The sequence below is a fragment of the Numenius arquata genome, chromosome 19 (genome assembly GCF_964106895.1).
Source record: "Numenius arquata chromosome 19, bNumArq3.hap1.1, whole genome shotgun sequence".
NCBI lineage: Eukaryota > Metazoa > Chordata > Aves > Charadriiformes > Scolopacidae > Numenius > Numenius arquata.
This window is the reverse complement of record NC_133594.1, coordinates 11,619,095-11,639,281: the sequence shown is the minus strand read 5'-3', so window position 1 is coordinate 11,639,281 and position 20,187 is coordinate 11,619,095. Positions and strand designations below refer to the sequence as shown.

Below are 20,187 nucleotides of genomic sequence, written 5' to 3'. Positions count from 1 at the left end.
CTGCTCTTCCCCGTTTCTGGAAAAGAGTGTTCATGGGGACTAAAAACAGACCAGAAATGTTAATGTGTTATTTAAAAGGTACACTGTTTTGTTATTGTGAAATCCACAGTTAAGCCTTAAAAATGAACTCAAATACTCCTATTTTTTCTGGGTAGAAAATCCTGAGGAACACATGCTGTGAAATTAGGTAATGGGGATTCCAGCACGGTGGGTCATCACAAAGTGACATTGCAGATGTAATGTGTGTGTTGGGGAGTGCTTGCTAGCCAGGATGGAAAAATAAGCATAATCATAGACATTAAAAATTAAGCAAAGTGTTTGCACATATTTAGATTAGGCAAAAGCCAGGCAAGATGCCGCTTTTCTAAACTGCTTCTATCCAAACCATTCAGTACAATATCAGAATGAAAAATGACAACACTTTGTCATCTGTTCAAATTGATATTGCACTCTTTGCAGTGACAGCTGAAAAGGCCCACAGGTGCCATATAAAGAGGTGACCATGTTGTCATATTTCATTTAGGCATCCCTCTGCAAAGCCATAATTACCTAATTAGGTTGTTAATTAGGAGATTAGCATTTCACTATATTGATAGAATGCTCTTTGCAGGCATGAGTCTAGATACAGATTTGTCTGCCCTAATTTATAATCTCTGCATTTTTTTATACTTATTTACTTGCTTAAAATCTTGATGCAAGATAGCTCAGGTTAGCGGAGAATCAACGTGTTTGCAATTAAATGAAGATTTGACAAGATCAGGAAACAAATTGAGGAGAGCGTACAGTTTCCATCCATATTCCAGCAGTCTCTCCCTCCTTCCCTAAAGCTCAATAATTAAAATACCGAAGTTGGTATAATTTCATCCTGATTAGTATGACAACAAAAATATAGCCAAATTCCATGCAGTTCATAAATATAGAAATATGTAGTTGGTGCCAGATTAATTTACAGGTCTGAAAACTAAGACAGAATTTGTTGGACGCTGTGTGTAATGTAGTGTTTTCTCATCGTAACTTTCAAATTCCTGTTTCGTTTGTGAAAGAGCACCTCTTTAAATGATTATTTCCTTTTTAATGATAGGACCCAAAGCATGAGTGACAGCTTCTCTAGATAAGTATTCATTCTAAAATGCACTTGAGCTTTTGTTGAAACATAAACTTGAATTTTCATATATTGCAGTTCACTCTCCTTTATCCTGCGTGCACAGGAGCCCGTCTGGCATTCCAGGGGGTTGATTATTTGCTGCTGCAAATGTAGATAACCAGACCCATTTCTTTTGCAATTGCAGACAGAAGTTAACTGTGAAATTTTTTCACAGAACCTGAATCATAAATTTTGAAGTATGTTCACACCATCCTATTCCAGCTTGTGTGATGTCGGGGGTGGGAAAATCAATTTCTTTCTTCTCATCTGCCTATTTTTTTCATTAGTTTCCAAGATCACTTTAAGGAGCTGCAGCCAGAGAGGTGTTTAAGGCTGGTGGCTGTGGAAGCCTGGAGCGATAAGGTGACCTGTAACATTGCATAATTCCTCCAGCCACGGGGTTTGCAGATTATTTGTAATTGCTTTAGATCCAGGTTGTACCTTCCACAAGTTGCATCTTTGGAATGGTTTTGTTTACCTTGAATAAGGCTTTAATTGTTTATTACTTCCTGAAGGAGGTCAATTAAAGATATTTTCTTCTAAAAAAAGAGCTACAGCTTTGCAGAATAAGAGAGGGGAACATTTTTTCCTGCTTCTCACTTTGGTAATCTAGAGAGCAAAATAACCTTGCAGGAATTGGCTTGAGAGTTTTGTGGAGAATTGCCAGCTGCCTTTAGCCTTCTGAACTGCGCTATTCTTAAAACTGTCCCATTAAAATTGGTAGAATTTCAACTGTCTGCAAAGTATTCTATTTAATAGTAGAACAATATTTATATAGTGCAAGTATTAAAAGAGCATTTATTTTTTGTTTATGATTGAAGAATGTATAAATTGCTGATGCTGAGAAAGTCTCCAAATTCCGTTGAATTTGGCCGCTCCACGTGGCTGTGGTAACGCTGTGTGGGTATGAGGAATGCAGAAGAGGCGAAATGCTGGCAAATCCCAGTAGATCTAGAAATTGATCTCGTATCTGTAATTTTGCTGAAACCGACGGCGTGGAGACTTCAAGGCATTCGTGTAAAGGTTTGCAGAATTGAACTTTGCTTCTCTGAGTTCTGCTGCTGCCTTGGAGGTCGTTCCTCAGGCCAGGGCTGGGTCTCCTGACTGGGTTTTGCCTTTAGTGAAAGGAGGAACCAGTTAGAATTGTGTGGATAATGGCTGCTAAAATACAGCATGAAAATCTGAACTAAATTTTTGAGGTCTGAACTTTTTCTGATTTTTTTTTTTTTTTTTTTTTTGAGGGGTGTTAACTGTTCTTGGAATTTCCAGTTAACATTAATTTATTGAGAACCAAGTTTAAATGTATCCTTTTGAAAATTCTGAAGAGGAGGAAGAAAAAGTGTACTTGTGTTAAACTTCAGAGTTTGAAAGAGAATTTCTGGCAATTTTTCACTGTTCGTGTTTATGGGCGAAGCGATTGCATATGTAAAATTGTGCGGAAGCCCGGGTGATTTAGCACACGGACTGTTAATGGTGTGAAGTCGGGGTGCAGAGTATAAAGGTAAAATTCTCGCATCTGCTGTTACATGTTGTTAACTCCCTTAGCAGACATTAAATCATTTCAAGTACAATAATAGTGTGGGAGGTAAATTAACTAACCATTAACAATCTTATAAATACACAATTAACATGCCAACATTTATATGACACATTGATGGGGCAGCAGTAATTTTTGATTGGGAGTTTGCAGACCTTTTAGAAGCCGAAGGCGGTTGCTTATTTAAACAAGTTCTTACTGCTCGCAGGTAACCGCGGCCGTTTCCAATAAGCGGTGTGTAAATAGTTAAATTTAAAGGACGTTCTCAGTGCACTTTTTAAAATATCCATCTGTTGTACTGAGTTGTGTCCGTATTCTCCAAGTCGCACACTCCGAGTCACACTGTTGGGGCTTAAAGGCCTTTAACAGGTAAATTACAGGCAGGAGAGGGTTGCCTTATGGTAGGATATTTGCCTTGTGGCCTCTCTGAGGCCAAGGAGAAATCCTTCAGGGAGAGCAGCCCTACTTTCTGTGATGGAAATAGTCAGAAAATAAAAAATAGAGCTTGAAGAGCTGGCGTTGCCGGGGTTGAGGGGACCTCTGGAGATCTGGTCCAGGGGCCAGCGAATGTGGGCTGCTCTGGGCCTTATCCCATTGGGGCTTGAATATCTCCAAGGATACTGCTGGAGCCTGGTTAGCTAATAGCATAATTTATTAAAATGTATGGTGGGAGTAGTGTATTAATAACAAGCAGCATGTCAGTTTTATTTCTCTACCATTCTTTTATTGAATTCCTTTTTGCTGCTGGGTCTGTTGTTTAATATAATACTTTTGAATTTGTCTGGTTTTTTTTCTAAAGCAGAAAGGACACAGTCTCTCAGGAAAAAAATGGCAATATTTGTGACCAAGGGAGCAAAAAAAAGCCTAAAATTATGAAGGATGTAAATATCTACTTACTGAACATTGTAAGTAGTGGACGCTGATGTTTGGTGGTAGGGAGGGTGCTGGTAGGGATGGATGGTGGGTTTGCAATTCACAATACACCTTCAAAATTTTGCTTTTGTCATGATTAGGTGAGTGTCCAAATAACATATTACTTTTGCTTCCAAGTATTTAAATGCAGAAGCTGCTTCATGGGGCTCTCTATATTAACACACCTTTCCCCTTGAAAGCACAGAGGGGAAATGATGAAAAGTATTTGCTGGAACAAGCCTGTCCGGTGCTTTCGCTAACTTTGGTCAGTTAAAATCTGCCAGAGAAAGGCCAACTTTCTGTAACAATCTGTACCAGATTTTCATGGGATATGGCTTTGGGTGATTTCAAATTGTTTCTTTTCCTTTGGTATTTTCTTTTTGCTGACAGAAGTTTAGCAAACAGCAGTGCTAGGGGGTTTGTGTTGCCATTTACATGTTCAAAATACTAAACAAACACATTTCATTCTATAGCTGGTATTAAAATGCTGTGGTGGTTTTTTTTTTTCTCAGATATGCAAATATTTAGAAAAGCAGTGGGGATTTTGAACTTACAGAATTTATGTCTGGTCTTGCATCTCTCTCTGAGCTTAGGCTCAAACCCCCTCCGACCTCCCTCTTCCTCGGGCCAGGGTTTGCAGTCGCTCTGAGCGGCTGGGAGCAGCGCGGCTGGAAAGGGAACGCTGCGCTTCCGGGTGTCCTGTTGGTGCTGCTGCTCTTACCGCTCTTCACTGGTGAACTGATCAGCCTGCAAATTAGTAATTATTTTTTTCTTTCCAGGCTATTTTCAGCAGGTCATTTTTTTGATCCAATTTTCCTCACAGTGCCAGCCGTCGGGAGGTGGCGGGATCTCTGAGCAGGGCAGGCAGGAGCATGGATTTGCCCCTTCCAGAGGCAGCCCAGACTTGAGTTAGGTTAACAGAACTATAAAGCCACAGCTGCAGTAAAACAGGGTAACAATTTGAGTGTGGCTTGGGTTTTGTGGTTTGGCTTGGTTTTCTTCTTTTCTTTTTTTTTTTTTTCCTTCTCTTTTTTTGCCTTCTACTTTATTTTGTAAGGCCACTTGAGTACTCTGAATGAAATATTTTAGGTGAGTGGCAATTACTGTTGTTAAAGTGCCTAGGAATTCAGGTATGTGGTATAAGATGCAGAGTTTCCTCTGTGTTAGAGCAGTTGCCCTGTATGAAGTGCGGTGCAGATGCAGCGGTTCAATATCTGCCCTGAGATACTAATCTCTTCATGTTTAAAGTTTGTCCTGGAAATGCAAACCCTGAAGAGGGTCTATAATAAAGTAATCCAAGAGTTGGTGGGTAGAGGCAGAAGAAAAACAGTAACACACTGTTATGAGTGAAAAGAAATCCAAAGCCCTGTCTTTGTAGATCTATTAATTTGAATAGACGGTTTCTTTAGCGTATTTTCTCTCTGTCCTTCTATGTGTAGTACCTAAAATATTTTGCCTTACAGCAACCATTTGTTGTAGAGTGATGGGACCCATCTGGAGCTGTCCGTTTGTTCTGTTGTCGTGGGATTCAGGTTCCAAGCTGTCCTCCAGACCCGCTGTGCTTTAAGTGACTCTCCGCAAGCAGTGTAACTGAAGTCAGCTGGACCAGAATTAAAATAATTCACTGTACAAAATGGAGTCGATTAAATTTTGTCCATCCAGAATATAAACTTTCTCGAATCTGGGTTTTGGGGTTTTGTTTTGTTGTTTTGTGTTTTTTTTTTCTTTCTTTCTCTAAAATGTTGTGTACATTGTGTTTCTAGGTGCATATGTCCATGGAAGAAGATGGAGAGCAGATAGTACAGTGAGGTGGTGGGCTTGTGGACAGGATGGCTTTCCTGGACAACCCTACAATTATACTTGCTCATATTCGGCAGTCACACGTGACCAGTGATGACACAGGGATGTGTGAAATGGTCCTGATAGATCACGATGTCGACCTGGAGAAGTTCAATCCCTCGTCAGCGTATGGGGACAGTGGTTCAGAAACCCAGGGGAGCAACGGTGAGACTCAGGGCTATGTATATTCCCAATCAGTTGATATTACCTCAAGCTGGGACTTCGGCATCAGAAGACGATCAAACACAGGTAAGTGGTATTTGCAGCAAAGATAGTCTTGCAAATTCAGTTTCTATTAGCCTGGCTCGCCTGGACAAACCAGGTATGACTGGCTAGATATCTGCCAAACTTCTCCTTTTGTAATGTTGAGACCCTTTTTATAAAAGGACCTGAAATGATTCAGTTATTTTAGTGTGCTGTCAACTGAGCTTTAATTGCTGTTTTACTTATTCAAGTACAGAGGAACATTGAGGTAGACAGTTTTATATATAAAAAAAAAAAAAAAAATTTAAATTGTGAAGACATCAAGTCTAAATCCAAAGTACGTGAACAGTCTTTGATATTTCTATTGTTAATGTCTGGAGGGGTGTTAACTTTTGAACAGGATAGTTATTTTCTGAGAAAAATCTACCTAGTGAGGCATTAAATCTATTTGTTATAAAAGAGGGGAATGAAGTTTGATGTGAGCCAACAAAGTGAATGATTTGGCTGTAGTTTGTCTTCTGAAGCTTTATTTCTGAGAAGGACCTTGAGCTGGGACTTAAATTACCAAATGAGGAAGTTGTAAGAGTGCGCACCTTTCCAAAATCTGCTCAGTTTGTCTTGACTGGAAGAAAGCTGTCCTGTTTGTTGTTTCATATGAGGGATATTCAGACTTCTGCATGTGCCTGAGGAATGCTATGAACAGAAGTTCTGTGATATAAAATATATATGAAAATGGTGTTGTGGGATGGCCAATACCAATCCCTTTTTTTTTTCCTGTGTTACAGTATGTATTTTTTTCAAATTATTTCTGAAGGTATTATAACACCACCTAGAGCTCAGAAAAAACATCTGTGCTCTACCTAACCAGTAACACGTTGGATGGTGTTCAATACCTTGAAATACCTTTTACAAATAAGTTGTCAAAAGTTACAGAAAAGACAGGGCACAGATCTCTTGTAACGGAGAGTCAGGTTTGGAAATGAGCTGCATATATGACAGCAACCGACTTTAAGGCGTGCTGAAGAGCGTAGTGTGCCAGAGTGCCCAGCGTGGTCCTCCAGCCCTGCTCAGCTCAGGTGATGGGGTAGTGTATGAGGAAGGAGAGGCACAGCTTCAAGTTTTATAGAATTGCTCCAAAAAATAATCCTGAGGGATTATTTCACCAAGCGATGGACTGGTTGAATAATCTCCACTTAAATGACGGATTTCAGGTTCCGATTGTGGCACATTCTCCAGTAAAGGTTAGGACGCTCAGGCCATCGGAGCCAGTTCTTTGCCTGTCTCCGTCTGGTGTCTGGGCTGGTGCCACCAGGAGCCCAGTGCGGTTTGCCAGGTGGGGTGGAACAAAGCCTACAAAGAACACAAGTTGATCAGTACCGAACCCTTTTCAAAAATCCTGGAGGAGGAATATAGTAAATAGAAAGTTAAGTATTTTTAGTATAAATGCTTTTTGCATTACACAAATATTTCTGTAAGTCCTTGATGGAAGGAAACAGACACGTGCAGACACAGACCAAAGTGTTCATACACCCCGTAAGTACAAAAACTCATTAACTGTGAGATCTGCAATTTTTGCCCCTAAAATGGGCAATTGTAAGGTTGTTTTTTTTTTTAAGTATTCCATAACTACTTGAGTAGATTTAACAGGAGCAGGAACACTTGTTAAAATGAGTTTTATGTTTGGAAAGAGAAGATGGTGCAATTTTGTGTATCAACAGGTAATAGCGGCAGACTTCTCTAACATGTAAGCTCTTCTTTATTCTCCTTGGTTTTATAGCCTAAATAAATTAATTTCTAAATAAAATAATTTCTGCTTATGCCATCTTTAACCATTGTTTTTGGATGGAGTGTGACTTTCTATTATCTTTTGCGGAGCTGTGTTATTATAAAGTACCTTAGTTGGGTAGTATCTTTTTCATAAATTATCAAAATAATTTGTTACTGTCAGAGACTCTTCCCATCTCTGTAGAGACTGCAGAAGTGTTGGTTATTGGGTACTTCTTGTGGGTCACGGGCTCCATCTCTTCGCCCCCACCGTGTCCAGAGGCGTGGAGCCAGGTCTGAGCGAGGGGTTGGGTCTGTGGGAGAGCAGCAAATTCTCCCAATCCACACGACTAGAAACAAAGGCTCATCTCATTGCTAATAGTTAATGAAACAAGAGCTACATTTGGTCAGTGACATTTTTCACACCGAAAGCTTTCAAACTAGCATGCTTCTTGTGAGAATGAACCTTAAATAATTCAGACTTCTAATAGGTGCTGATAATTCCATCTAATCTGGAGTTGCTGTAGTACAGCCCCACAGTAAGTGATGCCTGTGATCAGCTGCAGGCGGGAGAACAGGACGGAGCGAGGGAAGGTGGTGACTGCACACTACGGCGTTTGGTTTGACAAGGGGTGGAAATATCAAATAGCATAAATCCATGCATTATTCTTATTTCTAGTCTATGTTGTTTTCCTTTATCCATTGTTTACATAGGAATCGAACAGATATTTAATGCTGGCCCCTTTGGGAAGAAAGGATTTGGGAAGGTAATTTTGAGCTACAGTCTGGACAGCACTTGGGGAAAAAAAAAAAAAGTTTTTTTATTTCAGAATAAAACATCTACATTACGATAGCATTTTACTCAATATTTAAACTTGTAAGCAGGGATACTTCTCTTATTTCATTAAGAGTAAGATACATAGTGGTATTCAGGTACTAACCTCATGTGGGCTTAAATGGGAAATAGGCATCGAAGTCCCTGTTTGTGTTTGTACCTTAAACTGTTTGTCACAGCTGTTAAACCTCAAAAATATTATTTTTTTTTATCAGTTCCCAGTTTGAGAGCTTTTATGGGGGGGGGGAAAAGTCACTTCTGTCCACAATTCAATTCAAAGACTAAATGTAAAAGAATAATAATAATAGGAGATAGAGAAAATATTTATTAACCTTTTTTAATTGGTGAAATGGCTCAGGGAACTCAAGTTGTATCTAAAAATTGTCAGAGTAATTTAGCATTTTAGAATCTCTTCTACAAACTCATTTTAGTTAATGAATGATCTCAATACATCAAAATTGCTAATATATCCAGCAAATTGTTTCCTCCAGTGATCAACATTATTAGCCCTACTTTCCAGCCTAATCTGCTTTCTTATTTGGAGTGGGCGCTTCATAACATCAGATATTTCTTGTGGTCATTGTCTGGGGGAGCTTCTGTCAGGGAGAACTGGCCATTTCCTGAGAGAGATCCTGCTCTTAACAAAAAGATAATTCAAGGTATCATCTGGTACCCTGGTCTGCAAGTTCTTTGATGTTATTACTATTTGAGGCTTTTTTTTCAAGCCGTATTTTGAAGGTGGAGTCAAAATATACGTAAAGAAATACTATATTCATTTTAAGATTTGACTAATGTTGTGAAGATACAAATCATTTATTTTACTACCTATAAACTGTTTCAGCACACTGAAGAAAAAGCTATGCTAATTTATATAGCTTTGACATTTTATAATTTTCATGATTTTTAGATAAAGGATTTTATATTTAAAACTTTAATAGTCTAGTCTGAGTTCATTTATCTTTAATTTTTGAAACGGGTAGAGTAATTCATAACAGTAATTTTATTCCTGTAATGTAATATTCACTTCAGTTCATTTGTGCATTAAAATTCCTTTAAGACCGTTATTAATGATTTATATAATGAAATGTCATATTAATCACAGAAGTTTTCACATTTTATTATTCTCTTCCATGTTAATACTATCTTTATGATCTCTATTAATGTTTTATATCCTCTAATTTCAATTATAAATCAAGAACATTTTCATGTTTTTGTTGGTATTTGCTTTTCAGGGGTGCCACCTTTAAAATTTTATGACTTTTTCCCCTACATATGCAGTATAAAACATCTTTATTCATATAAAGGTAGTTAATTATGTCTTTGTTTATAGTAAACTTTCATTGACAAACTTATAGTTATAATATTTCTTTTCAAGCTCAGAGACTAGAACGTCTGCGGAAAGAGAGACAAAATCAAATAAAATGCAAAAACGTTCAGTGGAAAGACAGAAATACTTCTTACTCAGGTAAAAAGAAAAGATCTTCTATTTTCCTACTGCTTTTATTTCTGCTTTTGACGGTTACAACATTTTCATTTTGTAATTTTCACTTAAGCTTTCAAACCGTAAAGGAAATAATAATTATTGGGTTTGCCTTCTTTTCCCCAGTTAGGTGTTTCCCGTAGTTTGTTGCCTGGGGGGGTGTGCCACGGGCGCCTCATCTGCTCTCGGCTGTGACGAGGGCATTCCATGGTATTAGTAAAGGCAAAGTAAAGAAAAAAACGTTTAAAACCTGTTTTGTTGGTCTGAACTAATTTGAGTGCCGGCTTTAATTTTCGCAGTATAAGGTGTGAATACTGTGTTTGTGTATTCTCTCATCTTGGAGCTTCATTATCTTCTGAGGCTTCTATTGTCTGAGGGAGACCTTGGGGACGGTGATGCTCGGGGGGCAGGGGGGGTCTCGAGGGGTCCCTGCCGCGGGCAGGCAATGGGCAAAGTGCAGCATCCTCATCTCCCTCTAACTCAGGGCTTTCCGGCCAGTTCCAGGGCCATTCACTGTAACTCATGGGATGAATAACTTTGTAGAGACTACTTTTATAGACTGTTTTTGTGATTACTTTTCTAGATAAGGGAAAAAAATCTTAAGGAATAATGTGTACATATGATCTACTTAAATGAAAGCATAATAAGGGCGAATCAGCTAAGGCAGCATTTTCCTTGGAAAAACTAGTGTCACTGATTTCTCAAAGAATATACTGTTCTATTTTTTTCTTTAATTATTATGTAATTAAGTATTTCTGACTGGATAGTCTACATAGTTTAAATTGTAATATATGAAATGAAAAATCTGTCTCGGTTCTCTTATTTGATAGCCCAAGCTAGTATCTGTTCCTCTTGTATCTGACGCACGTTCAAACCTTTGTATGGTCTGTCATGCCTACTTCTCTCAAAATTTGTGTATATCTTAATGAGGTCCCTGTGTAATCTCCTTTTTTTCACCTAAATCCTGGTATCTTCCCGGCTGTCATTTGCAGAGCCTTCTTCAGCTCTATAATATCTTTTTTTAGAGGAGTGAACAAAGCTGCTCAGGAGCAGCACGGTTGCACTAATCCCCAGAACAGTGTTCAGCTGTGTGTGATACCTCTGGTAATGCATTCAAAAATGTTTTTGCCTTTCTACTTCTGTAAGCAGAGTTGTAGGTTTTAAAGTTTAATCTACCGTAACCTCCAACTCTCTTCGCTTAATATTTCACAGCATTTGACCAATGATGGTGCAATTCTCTTTTTCTTCTTTATCCCTAACTGTATCCTGCCGGGTATTTCTTTACACTGAATTGGACTCAGACCCCGGTTTCCTGCTGTGTCTGTGCCGTTTGTGTCATCTTATTCCCCTGGGCTCCACCAGCACATTCCGTTCCTTTTCTGCACTGCCCCGAAGACAGACACAGCCCGTCAGCGATGGAGGTGTCCCCTCTGCTGGGGCTGCCGGCAAACGGCTCAGTCCCTCTCTGCTGCAGAACAAATGGAAATAAAAAAAAAAAAAAGTTACTTTAAAACTCCAGGCAGTCGGTATCAACCTTTCTCGGCAGAGCTGATTTTCCTTCTCTCCTCAGTCCCTGAGATTCTGCGTGTTTCTCACTTACTGGCATGAACAACACCACAGTAGGAAGAAGCCAGGAGGAAGAGGAGCCCCAAAGGGCTGTACCTTCCTCTTCGTCAAGGGTGTCTGTTCTGTTCCTGGAGCGTAGCGTTACTGGAAAACATGCATGAAAGCACCAGTAGCAAGAGCTGTTCTCGGATGGGGGAATTTGGCTGCCCCCTTCTGACAGTTCAGCTGAGCCATGGACAAGGTCCAGCCTCTGGTGCCCCCCCGGCGAAGCAAAAGGCTGCTGGAAAGGTGCTGTTTGCCCCGGCTCGCTCTGACGGTGCCACCTCCAGAGAGCACTCCTCAGAGAAACTCTCACAAGCGTTTCTGCACTGCTGCACGTCGATATATATAGTCGTAATTTGAGGCATTTGCCAACTGAGTATTTTTTGTGATTCCCATTTTTGAATAACGATGTACAGAAATAAAAGTACAGCAACCAGGATAAAGGGAAGGGAGAGACGAGTAATCTTGTGTATGGTTATGGGGGGGGGAGAATGTTTCCTGGTAATTGCCTGTTTGCCTGCTGCCATGAGACAGGCAGTTTGAGAGATAAGGTGGTAGTAGGGTAGGGACTTGAAAATCTCTGTTCTTTTGGAGCTTGTTGGGGGATTAACAAATCCAGAGATGCGTCGGGGTAGCTGACTGCCTGGAAGTACAGCGTAAGGCTCTGGAGGTCTGGGTTTCTTTTCTGCCACCAATTCACCTCACCTTTCGGGGCATCCGTTCTTCAGCGAAACGAAAAGGGTTCGACTTCGTGCAGTGTAGGATCAGATTATGTTAGTACAACAGTCCAAGGACCCTATAAACCAAATATGGATATATACACAAAAGGTTACTCCTTTTTATAAAATATTAGGTATTTTTAGGTGAAAGCAAGAAATAAGGCATTGCATTTATGTCTTACATTCATTCACTTCAGAGCATATATAAGGAAAACTAAGAATATATCAAGGGAATCTTTCAAAAGCCTTGCGTTGAGCCCATCCAGAGTAGCTCATACACCGAACAAACCCACAAAAGCTGAAAAATACGGATAATATAGACTAATGGCAAAACTTAGTTTTAATTAAGAATTAAAAATTATGCAATTTAAGCTAGTTTGATGTAAAAATATGAGTTTTTTCCCCCCCTGAAATAAATTTGAGAATTTAAAAATATTTTTTTAATATTTTTCATTGGAACTCCACAGCCCACGTCTATTGGGAACTATTTGACAAAATGCTCAATGGAAGATAGTAGTTTCTCAGAAATCTCATCTTTCTTCTAGCTTTTTGCACGAATCTTTAGAAAGTTTTGGGTTCCTCCTTCTAAACGAGTTGAATTTTTTGAAATTTTGAAGTTTTCTGGAAAAGGAGAACTGTCTCAGCCAGCTGAACTGACAGTCTTATGGAGTGAACTGTTATTTAAACTCTTCAGGCATGGGAGATATTTGACTTGAGTAAAAGCTGTACAAAACGCAAAGCAAAACAGATGTCTCACTAATGAATGCAGAAGAATTCTTGAGATCCTCTTTTTGCACATCCCAACAAAGGAAATAATAAACAAATCATCTTAACGTTTCCCCAGAGACAAAACTCAAGATAAAAGACTTGCTTTTTCACTTGAACCAGTGAAGCCGTTACATTGGATTCCAAGGTGCAGAGTACTTTGCAAATGCCCAAGAAATACCAGTTAAGGGTAAAACTCTGGCATATTTGTGATTGAGATATTTAAGAAAAAAAACCCACAGAGATAAACTTCATTAGGTATTCTGGTTTTTGTAACAAGCTTAAGTTGCTACTTTTAAAAAGGAATTAATCAAGCTTTTTTGGTTAATTGCAGCTTCTCACAAGACTGTTGGGTATCTCTTAGTGCCAGTATTTAGCACTTTTGCCAACTGTCTGAATTTTCAGGCAATCTGCTGATAAAAATAAATGGAGCTTTTGACTAGTTATATTTGTCAAGTTTTAATTTTCCGTTTTAAGAAATTAACCCGCTCCCTGCAGATCAGGTCCCAGGTCATTCTGCCAAAGGAGCAGCTTCATTTCCCTGGAGGAGCGACGTATAAATCTTTGAGATGTGCGGGACTCCAGGTGTAGGACCGCGGAGGAGCCGCTCCAGGAGAGCAGGGTTTGGCTCCGGGAGTGATTGATGGAGTTTGGGGGTACTTGGTTCCTAGAGCAGATGTGGAAAAAACTTGTCCAGATTCAGTCACAGTTTCTCGCAGATGAGACCCATTGGTACTAATATGCTAAACCACCTCAGGCTCTGTCCTGATTTTGTCATGTCCTTATAACATAAGAAGCCCTAATTTTTAATGTTTTTTAAGTATGCCTGTAAATTTCAAGTTAAACTGTGGCTGGAAACTCTTCTCTATGTATGAAAAGAGAGCTTGTTGAAGGTTTTTATGAGCCTTCACAGACCACACAAAGAACTCACCAACTCCCATCACCTTTGTTTTTAGAAAGCTTTTATTATCCAGGTTATTTATCTGGGACGGTGGTTTCAAGCTTGACTTTTTTTTTTGAGAGGAGACCATATCCAGTCTACCATGAGAAGTAAAATCCAAAGCAATGATTCTTTTGGATCGGATGTATTCCCAAGCCTACTGCTGACGGTGTAGTGACATTGTAACATCCTAACGGGGTAGCAAACATTGTTCTGTAATATGGTATAATATCAGGTGTTACAAGCTCGGTTTGAAACGCTTTTGCGTGGTGTTTTGTAGTTGTGTCGGCAGTTCTTTTGCATAGGATTTACTGATTATTTAGAAAAAGAGAGGCAAGCAGAAAGGCCAGGGATGTGGTGTTCTCTCCTTGAATCCTGATTTTTATCTTGACTCGAGTAGTGATCAGCTCCATTCTCTGTATGGGAAAAATTCATCTTTTCCTGAGCCTAAGCAGTAGCATCGTTTCAAACTTTGTATGTTTTCATATCCTTGGGCTATGAAAGACTGTTGGTATATTCTACCCTGCTAAAGCATTTGTTATTTTATATATTCGATTTTGTTCTCTCTCTTACACTGTTATCTTTCTGTGGTAAACAGTAGCCTCTGTACTTTTGCTTGTACAACTACTGTGCTCTCTTTTCTGATTTACAGCAGAGGAGCTGAGCTCACTGTTTGAAAAAAAGAATTTCAGAGTAAAATCTCCATGTTCTGGGAAGCAGTCAATACTGTCTGTGCGACTGGAGCAGTGTCCGCTGCAGCTCAATAACCCCTTCAATGAGTACTCAAAGTTTGATGGCAAGGTAAGTGGAGCAGATGTTTTTCCTCATATCCAGGTGGTCCCTGACCTGAAGATGATGGGCCTTCAGCAGTTCTCGTGTGCATTTACTTGTTGAAGCTTTAATTAGACATTATAGTAGGCCATCAGTTATTTTAAAGTGGTTATCTATAAACATGCTTCTCTTAGTCCTAAATATAATGGCTTCAGGTTCGGTAGAACCGTTTCTACCATTGTCATTACAAAATCCTGCCTTACCATTAGACGTACCTTCCCTTGCTGTTTTCTTCTCCAGCAGGTCAGTTTGGTAAACATTTCATGTGGCAGAGTCCTAGGACATCTGTCTGCACAGCTGATGGTGAGACCCTGTGGATAAATGATTGCTTATTTGGCATTTAAAAAAAAAAATCTATTTTCTCTAGTGACATCACAGCACTTGCTGAATATTCTGTGATTTATGCTGTCTTTATCTCCAAAATGCTCCAATGAGAGTGGGAAAAGCCACTATCTGTTTTGAGGGTGGAAAACTGAAGCATCAATAGGTCAATATCTGGGGCAAAGAAAGGACTAAACAGTGTAGTTCTGCACAAGTACTCATCTGTGTAATCCATGGAGGGGGTTCACTGCACGGGGTAGGTCACAGTCATCCCTTGGCTGCACTCATTTCAGGAGCGTTTGATCCCGCTCAGAGCCGTGGGTTCTGTCTGTCCGTGTGTGCAGTGGAGTTCCTCTGCACTGTCATAAACTCCAGAAACTGAAATATAAACATTGGTGGGATGGATCAGTGTCATATTGTTCCAAAACAATTATAAATACTGCACAGATCTGTTTTCTGCTGGATTTGTTTGTGGAGTCTCCTGTGGGAGTTTGAAGTTTGAGCTTCATTACCATCATGATGGAAGAATTTCATATTCTGTTAAGTATGCTTAAGGTGGAAAGTCAGATGTGTGATTCCACTAGCATATCGAGAGGTCTTTAGAATATTTGTGAAATGGTAACTTTTAAACTACGAAGTCCATGTAGCAAAAGCTGCCTCTGTTGTTATTTTATACTGACGAGTATGTGGTAATTAGTGTTAACTCAGTTTCCCAGAGTTTTTGGCCCCAGTAACAGGCGATGTCAGTACTGCCACGCTGACACCACTGGGATGCCTTTTTGCTGAACTCAAAGCTTGCTGTGCTTACGTCATGGAAGTTCAGCTTGGCAAACATTTAAATGTTGTTCCAACAGTCACGGGCAGAGGAGGCAAAAGTAAAATAGATACTTCTTTATTAAGAGAAATATATTGTGGTTTGGTGGTGTCCTGGGTTTGTTGCTTTAATACTTGAGCGTGATTCAGGCTACCTGCTAGAGTTTTTGAGATAGTAATGAACTACCTCAATGTTACTCAACTGTGAATTGTAGGGTGTGACATGAATCAGCTCAATTGTGATCTAGAAAAATACCTTTTTAACTCTCCAAAATAACTGAATTGGCATTTTGTTAGAGTATAATCTCACTATATTAATTTTAACATCATTATTGTATTACTCTGAGTCTGTCAACAGTATGCTTATAAATTTTTTTTTTATACTTCCGTATGTATTGTCTATTTTTTAAATACCTACTTGATCTTCTGAGATACAGAAGAAACATTATAGTTCAGTAGCGAGTTATTTTACTTCAGTTTTGTTGTATTTTCAGACAGTAATGTAAATCAAAACACATCTAGCTTTTTAAAATTCTTTTTAATAAAGAATCGTAGGTCTCATTTTTATTGATAATAGATGAGCAGTATTTTTCACATAAATACAATTCTTTCAGGGAATAGTGCATGACTTATTTACATAATTAACAGAGCCACGTCTCTCTTGGGGAAATGGTACATAATTGGGGAGAGGCAGGGGGGTGAGGAGGGGCTAGGGGCCTAATTAAACATGTCTTAAAAAAACCCCTACTTAATTATGTATTTACTCAAGGGATCACAAGGGCTCTGAAATCTTTAAGACTATAACTGGGCCTTTGGATTATATCTATATATATATTTGAGTTTTTGATGCAGATATTCAGCTTGTTGAGCCCCCCTGCTTCATGGCTCCTGGCAGCTCCACGTGTGGACTCATTTTAACTTACCTCTGACTGACCTGAAACCAAACACAACCATTCTCTTTGGGGGCCTTCCCACCCCCTCCCTCCCCTTGATCTATTGTTTTAAACTAACCAGCTAAAAATACGGGAGCATTGCATGCTGTAATATCAACCAAGCAAATTTATTTAAACGCTTACATCTTGCAGGTGTTTTCTGCCGGATTTAGTGTCTTTTCCATAACCACTTCTGCAATTTTATGAAATAATAAAATTTTAAAGCACTCTAATTTCTTCTTGTTCTGATCAGTTCATTAATTATCAAAATAGTAGAGAATATGGCTTGTGAAATGTGGCTACAATGGAGGCATTCTAATCAGCTCCAGAATTCAGGTGACTCTTGCCGCACACCTCCACGGGGCAGACCTGGGCTTTGTGTGCGTCCTAAAACCTCAGCTCTTAACAAAAGACACAGTAACTGCTCTTGGCTGTATCTTTAAGTTTTTCCTTAAAATAGTTAAAGTAAACCTAACTCCTGCATCTGTTAGTGTGGTTTGTAAATCATGTGGGTTGTACATGCTGGTTAGTAAATCTTGCAAAGAGTATTGTATGAAAAGAAGCCTTTTGTTATTTATAATTACTTCAGTTGTCATTTGTACAGAAAATTGCTTGAAGGCTTAAGAAATCAGTGGCCAAATTGATTTCCTTTATCTGCATGCAAATGAAATTACCACCCATTTTATAGGTAAGTTCAGGTGTATTTGTGGTTACAGAATCTGGGAAATCAAACGTTGATGGCTTGTTGTTCCAAGGTGCTGGCTGTTGGTGAGGCTGGGGAGCTGGGAGTGAGAGCCCTGGGCAGGTGCCACCCGGGGAACGCGGGGTGATGTGGTGGCTCAGTGACACCATGGGAGAGTCTCAGCATTCACTCTACCTGCTTGCTTTCATCCATTGTTTTTAAAGCATGTGTTATCTTTTCATTTTATAGAAATTGAGACTATTTCTTTTCCAGTCACAAGTGTAACTTGCGCGAGTTGCTGGAAAGCATGACGATGAGTTTTCTCTGGGATATTAATCTTAAAGGATACTGATTTAGTACAGTATTAGTGTCACAGCTATTCAACAGCATGACCCATTCCCACTAGTAAAAAAATGTTACCAAGATGTATTTAGTGACTGGAATAGAGGAAAATCATGCTAGAATCAAATGTTGGGCTTTGTAGGAACCGCAAACTGAATGAGTAACTCCAAAGGCCTCTGTTTACAGCTCCCCTGAAATCATCTTTGAAGACAATCCACATCCATTTTTCTTCCAAGTCCCTGCTACCTTTAAGAAATTATAATCACTGAAACGTCTTGTCAGTTCAATTGTTGACACGCCACCAAATGCTCCTACATCCCCAGAGGAATGTTAATGTTAGCAAACGCAGGAGTGTTACAGGACAGCCAAAAAAGAGATGCTGAAGGTGTGCAAAATAGTCAAAGAGGAGAGTTGGAAAACCCAAATGGAAACGTCAGGGGGGATGGTTCAGCTCCAGACGGAACGGGGGCTACGAGGCCAAACCCGTCCCTGCACGCAGACTGGGGTCTTCTCGCGGTATTTTTATACTAGTTGAAAATGAAGACTTAAGGCAGTGTAGTTTTTCTGACCTTAGAGGGTTTTTGTGGGTTTGTGTGGCTACAGGAGACAATTTAAATAAAAACAGCTCAGCGGGATTTTTAGCTGGACAGACACTGAGACCCCCATGGCGAGGGACGGGGCCTCTGTGCAGTGTGACAGGGTTTCCTGTGGCTAATTTCGGTAATGGGTTAAAAACCAACAATTTCTCCTGTAGCAACTGTTTTTAAAATAATGCTGCGGAAAGCGTGGGGGAAGGGATAATTCATGAGTGCTAATTGCTTGGCTGTTAATTTTCATAAGTGTTGATAGAAGCAGTTCCTTAAATTAAACTTTGTTTAAAATGTATCAGGGGAAATATTCCACAATGTCGGGCCTGAAGTGAAAATTAATATGAATGCTGTGGCAATTAACACATACTGGTTAATAGCTTTTAGCAGCATTTTGGGATGATAGTCCTTAAATACATTTTTGCATGCTGCTCTTGTTTCAGTCTTGTTTGACTCTATGTCTGGATAATCGTGAACAAATGTTTCCCACAATCTCCACTATTAAATAGCTTTACTCAAACAAAGTAGATAAAGAAGTTAAGAAAGAAGCAGTGCTGCTGTAATTAATATGGAAAATGTCTAAAATAATTAATCCAGGATTAAAATCTTAGTGTGGAAAAAAAATGCATTTTTTAAAGTAAATGTTTTGCCTTTAAGCTGCGAAGAATGATCCTCAGCTGAATCCTAAATAAGTCTGCATAGTTTTTTGTTTGGTTTTTTTTAAAGCATTTCCTTATTCTGCCAGTTTTAGTGGTTTACATACTACCTGCACTCTACTAAAATAGTTGAAATAAAGATTTTTGTAAAGTTATGGTTTATGTTGGGTAACATGTATGTTAACAGGTCAGTATTTGTGCTGGAGCCCCCTCCTGCCGTCGTACCAGGAGCCAACGCGCTGGGTCCCTCCCGCGTCCCTCGGGGACCAGCCGCTCCCTGCTCCCGGCCTCGGGAGAAAAAGATTTCAGGTTTGCTGGGACGGAAACAGCCTTTCCCTTGTGTTTGCCCTTCCTTTGGCTGCAGGGCCAGCTCCTGGAGACGCTGGGCTCTCCCGAGGGAAGCAGGAGCTCTGCCCATGGCTGGGTGGTTCTGGAGCAGCTGAGGTCTCAGCTGGTCCTGGCCCTCATGGCCAACACAGGCGTTTCAGCATGGCCAGCATGGCTCCTGCACAGCCGGGCTGCCACGGAGCAGGATGCACGAGGGCAGGGATGGCAGGGATGGGAACAGCCGTGGAACAGGCTCTCGGAGACACGGGCGGCTGCCTCTTCCTCAGCCCGGTTCAAAACCTGCCCTGAAATAAGTGCCAGAAACACCTAATGGTGCTGAGCTTTCCCTTTGGTGTCAGCAACTCCCTCTGAAAGTTGTCACCCAGTCAGGAGAACCCGGCAGAGAAATCTCCCGTAATCCTGAGGATCTCTCAGCGTTAGTGATGCGCGTTGCTAATGACATCAGGGTTCGTAACTCTCACGTGCAGCATCACACGCTGTGCTCTACAGAGGGCGAGGGCAGTAAGGCCTTTGTTCAGATCAAGATTCTCAGCTGAAAAATTACCACTTTCTAAAACAAATTTTCTTTCATAATAGGTGATTAACATGAGTCGTGCTAATAGCTGAGTTGTATTTAACTACAACACCCATGTATGAAGAATGCCTGGTTTGTTCTTCCCTGGGTTGAAGCTGCAGTGATTTCGATGAGTAATCAGTGCACTCCACTCTGCCCCTGCAGCCTCGCTGGGCTTTGCTGGGGAAAGGGGAGCCCCGAACAGTGGGACCAGTTAAATGCTGTAGCGGAGGTTAGAGCACAGCAGTCCTCGGGGTTCCATACAGGGGGTATGATACAGTAAGCTTGGCTGCTGCTTAATTTAAAATACTTAAGAATTGTGTTATTTCATTCAGAAAAGCCATTTACAGTGAGATAAGGAACCACCTCATCATG

General features: G+C 40.1%; 1 protein-coding gene across 4 annotated transcripts in view; it reads left to right on the top strand.

Moving 5' to 3' along the window:
• Positions 1 to 5,356: 5,356 nt before the first annotated feature.
• MAPKAP1 (MAPK associated protein 1) overlaps positions 5,357 to 20,187 on the top strand; it is an 88,042-nt gene continuing 73,211 nt past the window's right edge. For 2 of the 4 annotated variants that reach the window (XM_074161219.1, XM_074161217.1), the window contains exons 1-3: positions 5,423 to 5,681; positions 9,611 to 9,700; positions 14,400 to 14,548. In XM_074161219.1, coding sequence (XP_074017320.1) covers positions 5,423 to 5,681; positions 9,611 to 9,700; positions 14,400 to 14,548 — 498 coding nt within the window. Of the gene's footprint in view, positions 5,682 to 9,467; positions 9,540 to 9,610; positions 9,701 to 14,399; positions 14,549 to 20,187 lie in introns of all 4 variants that reach the window. The other 2 variants (XM_074161216.1, XM_074161218.1) reach the window with 2 other exon arrangements.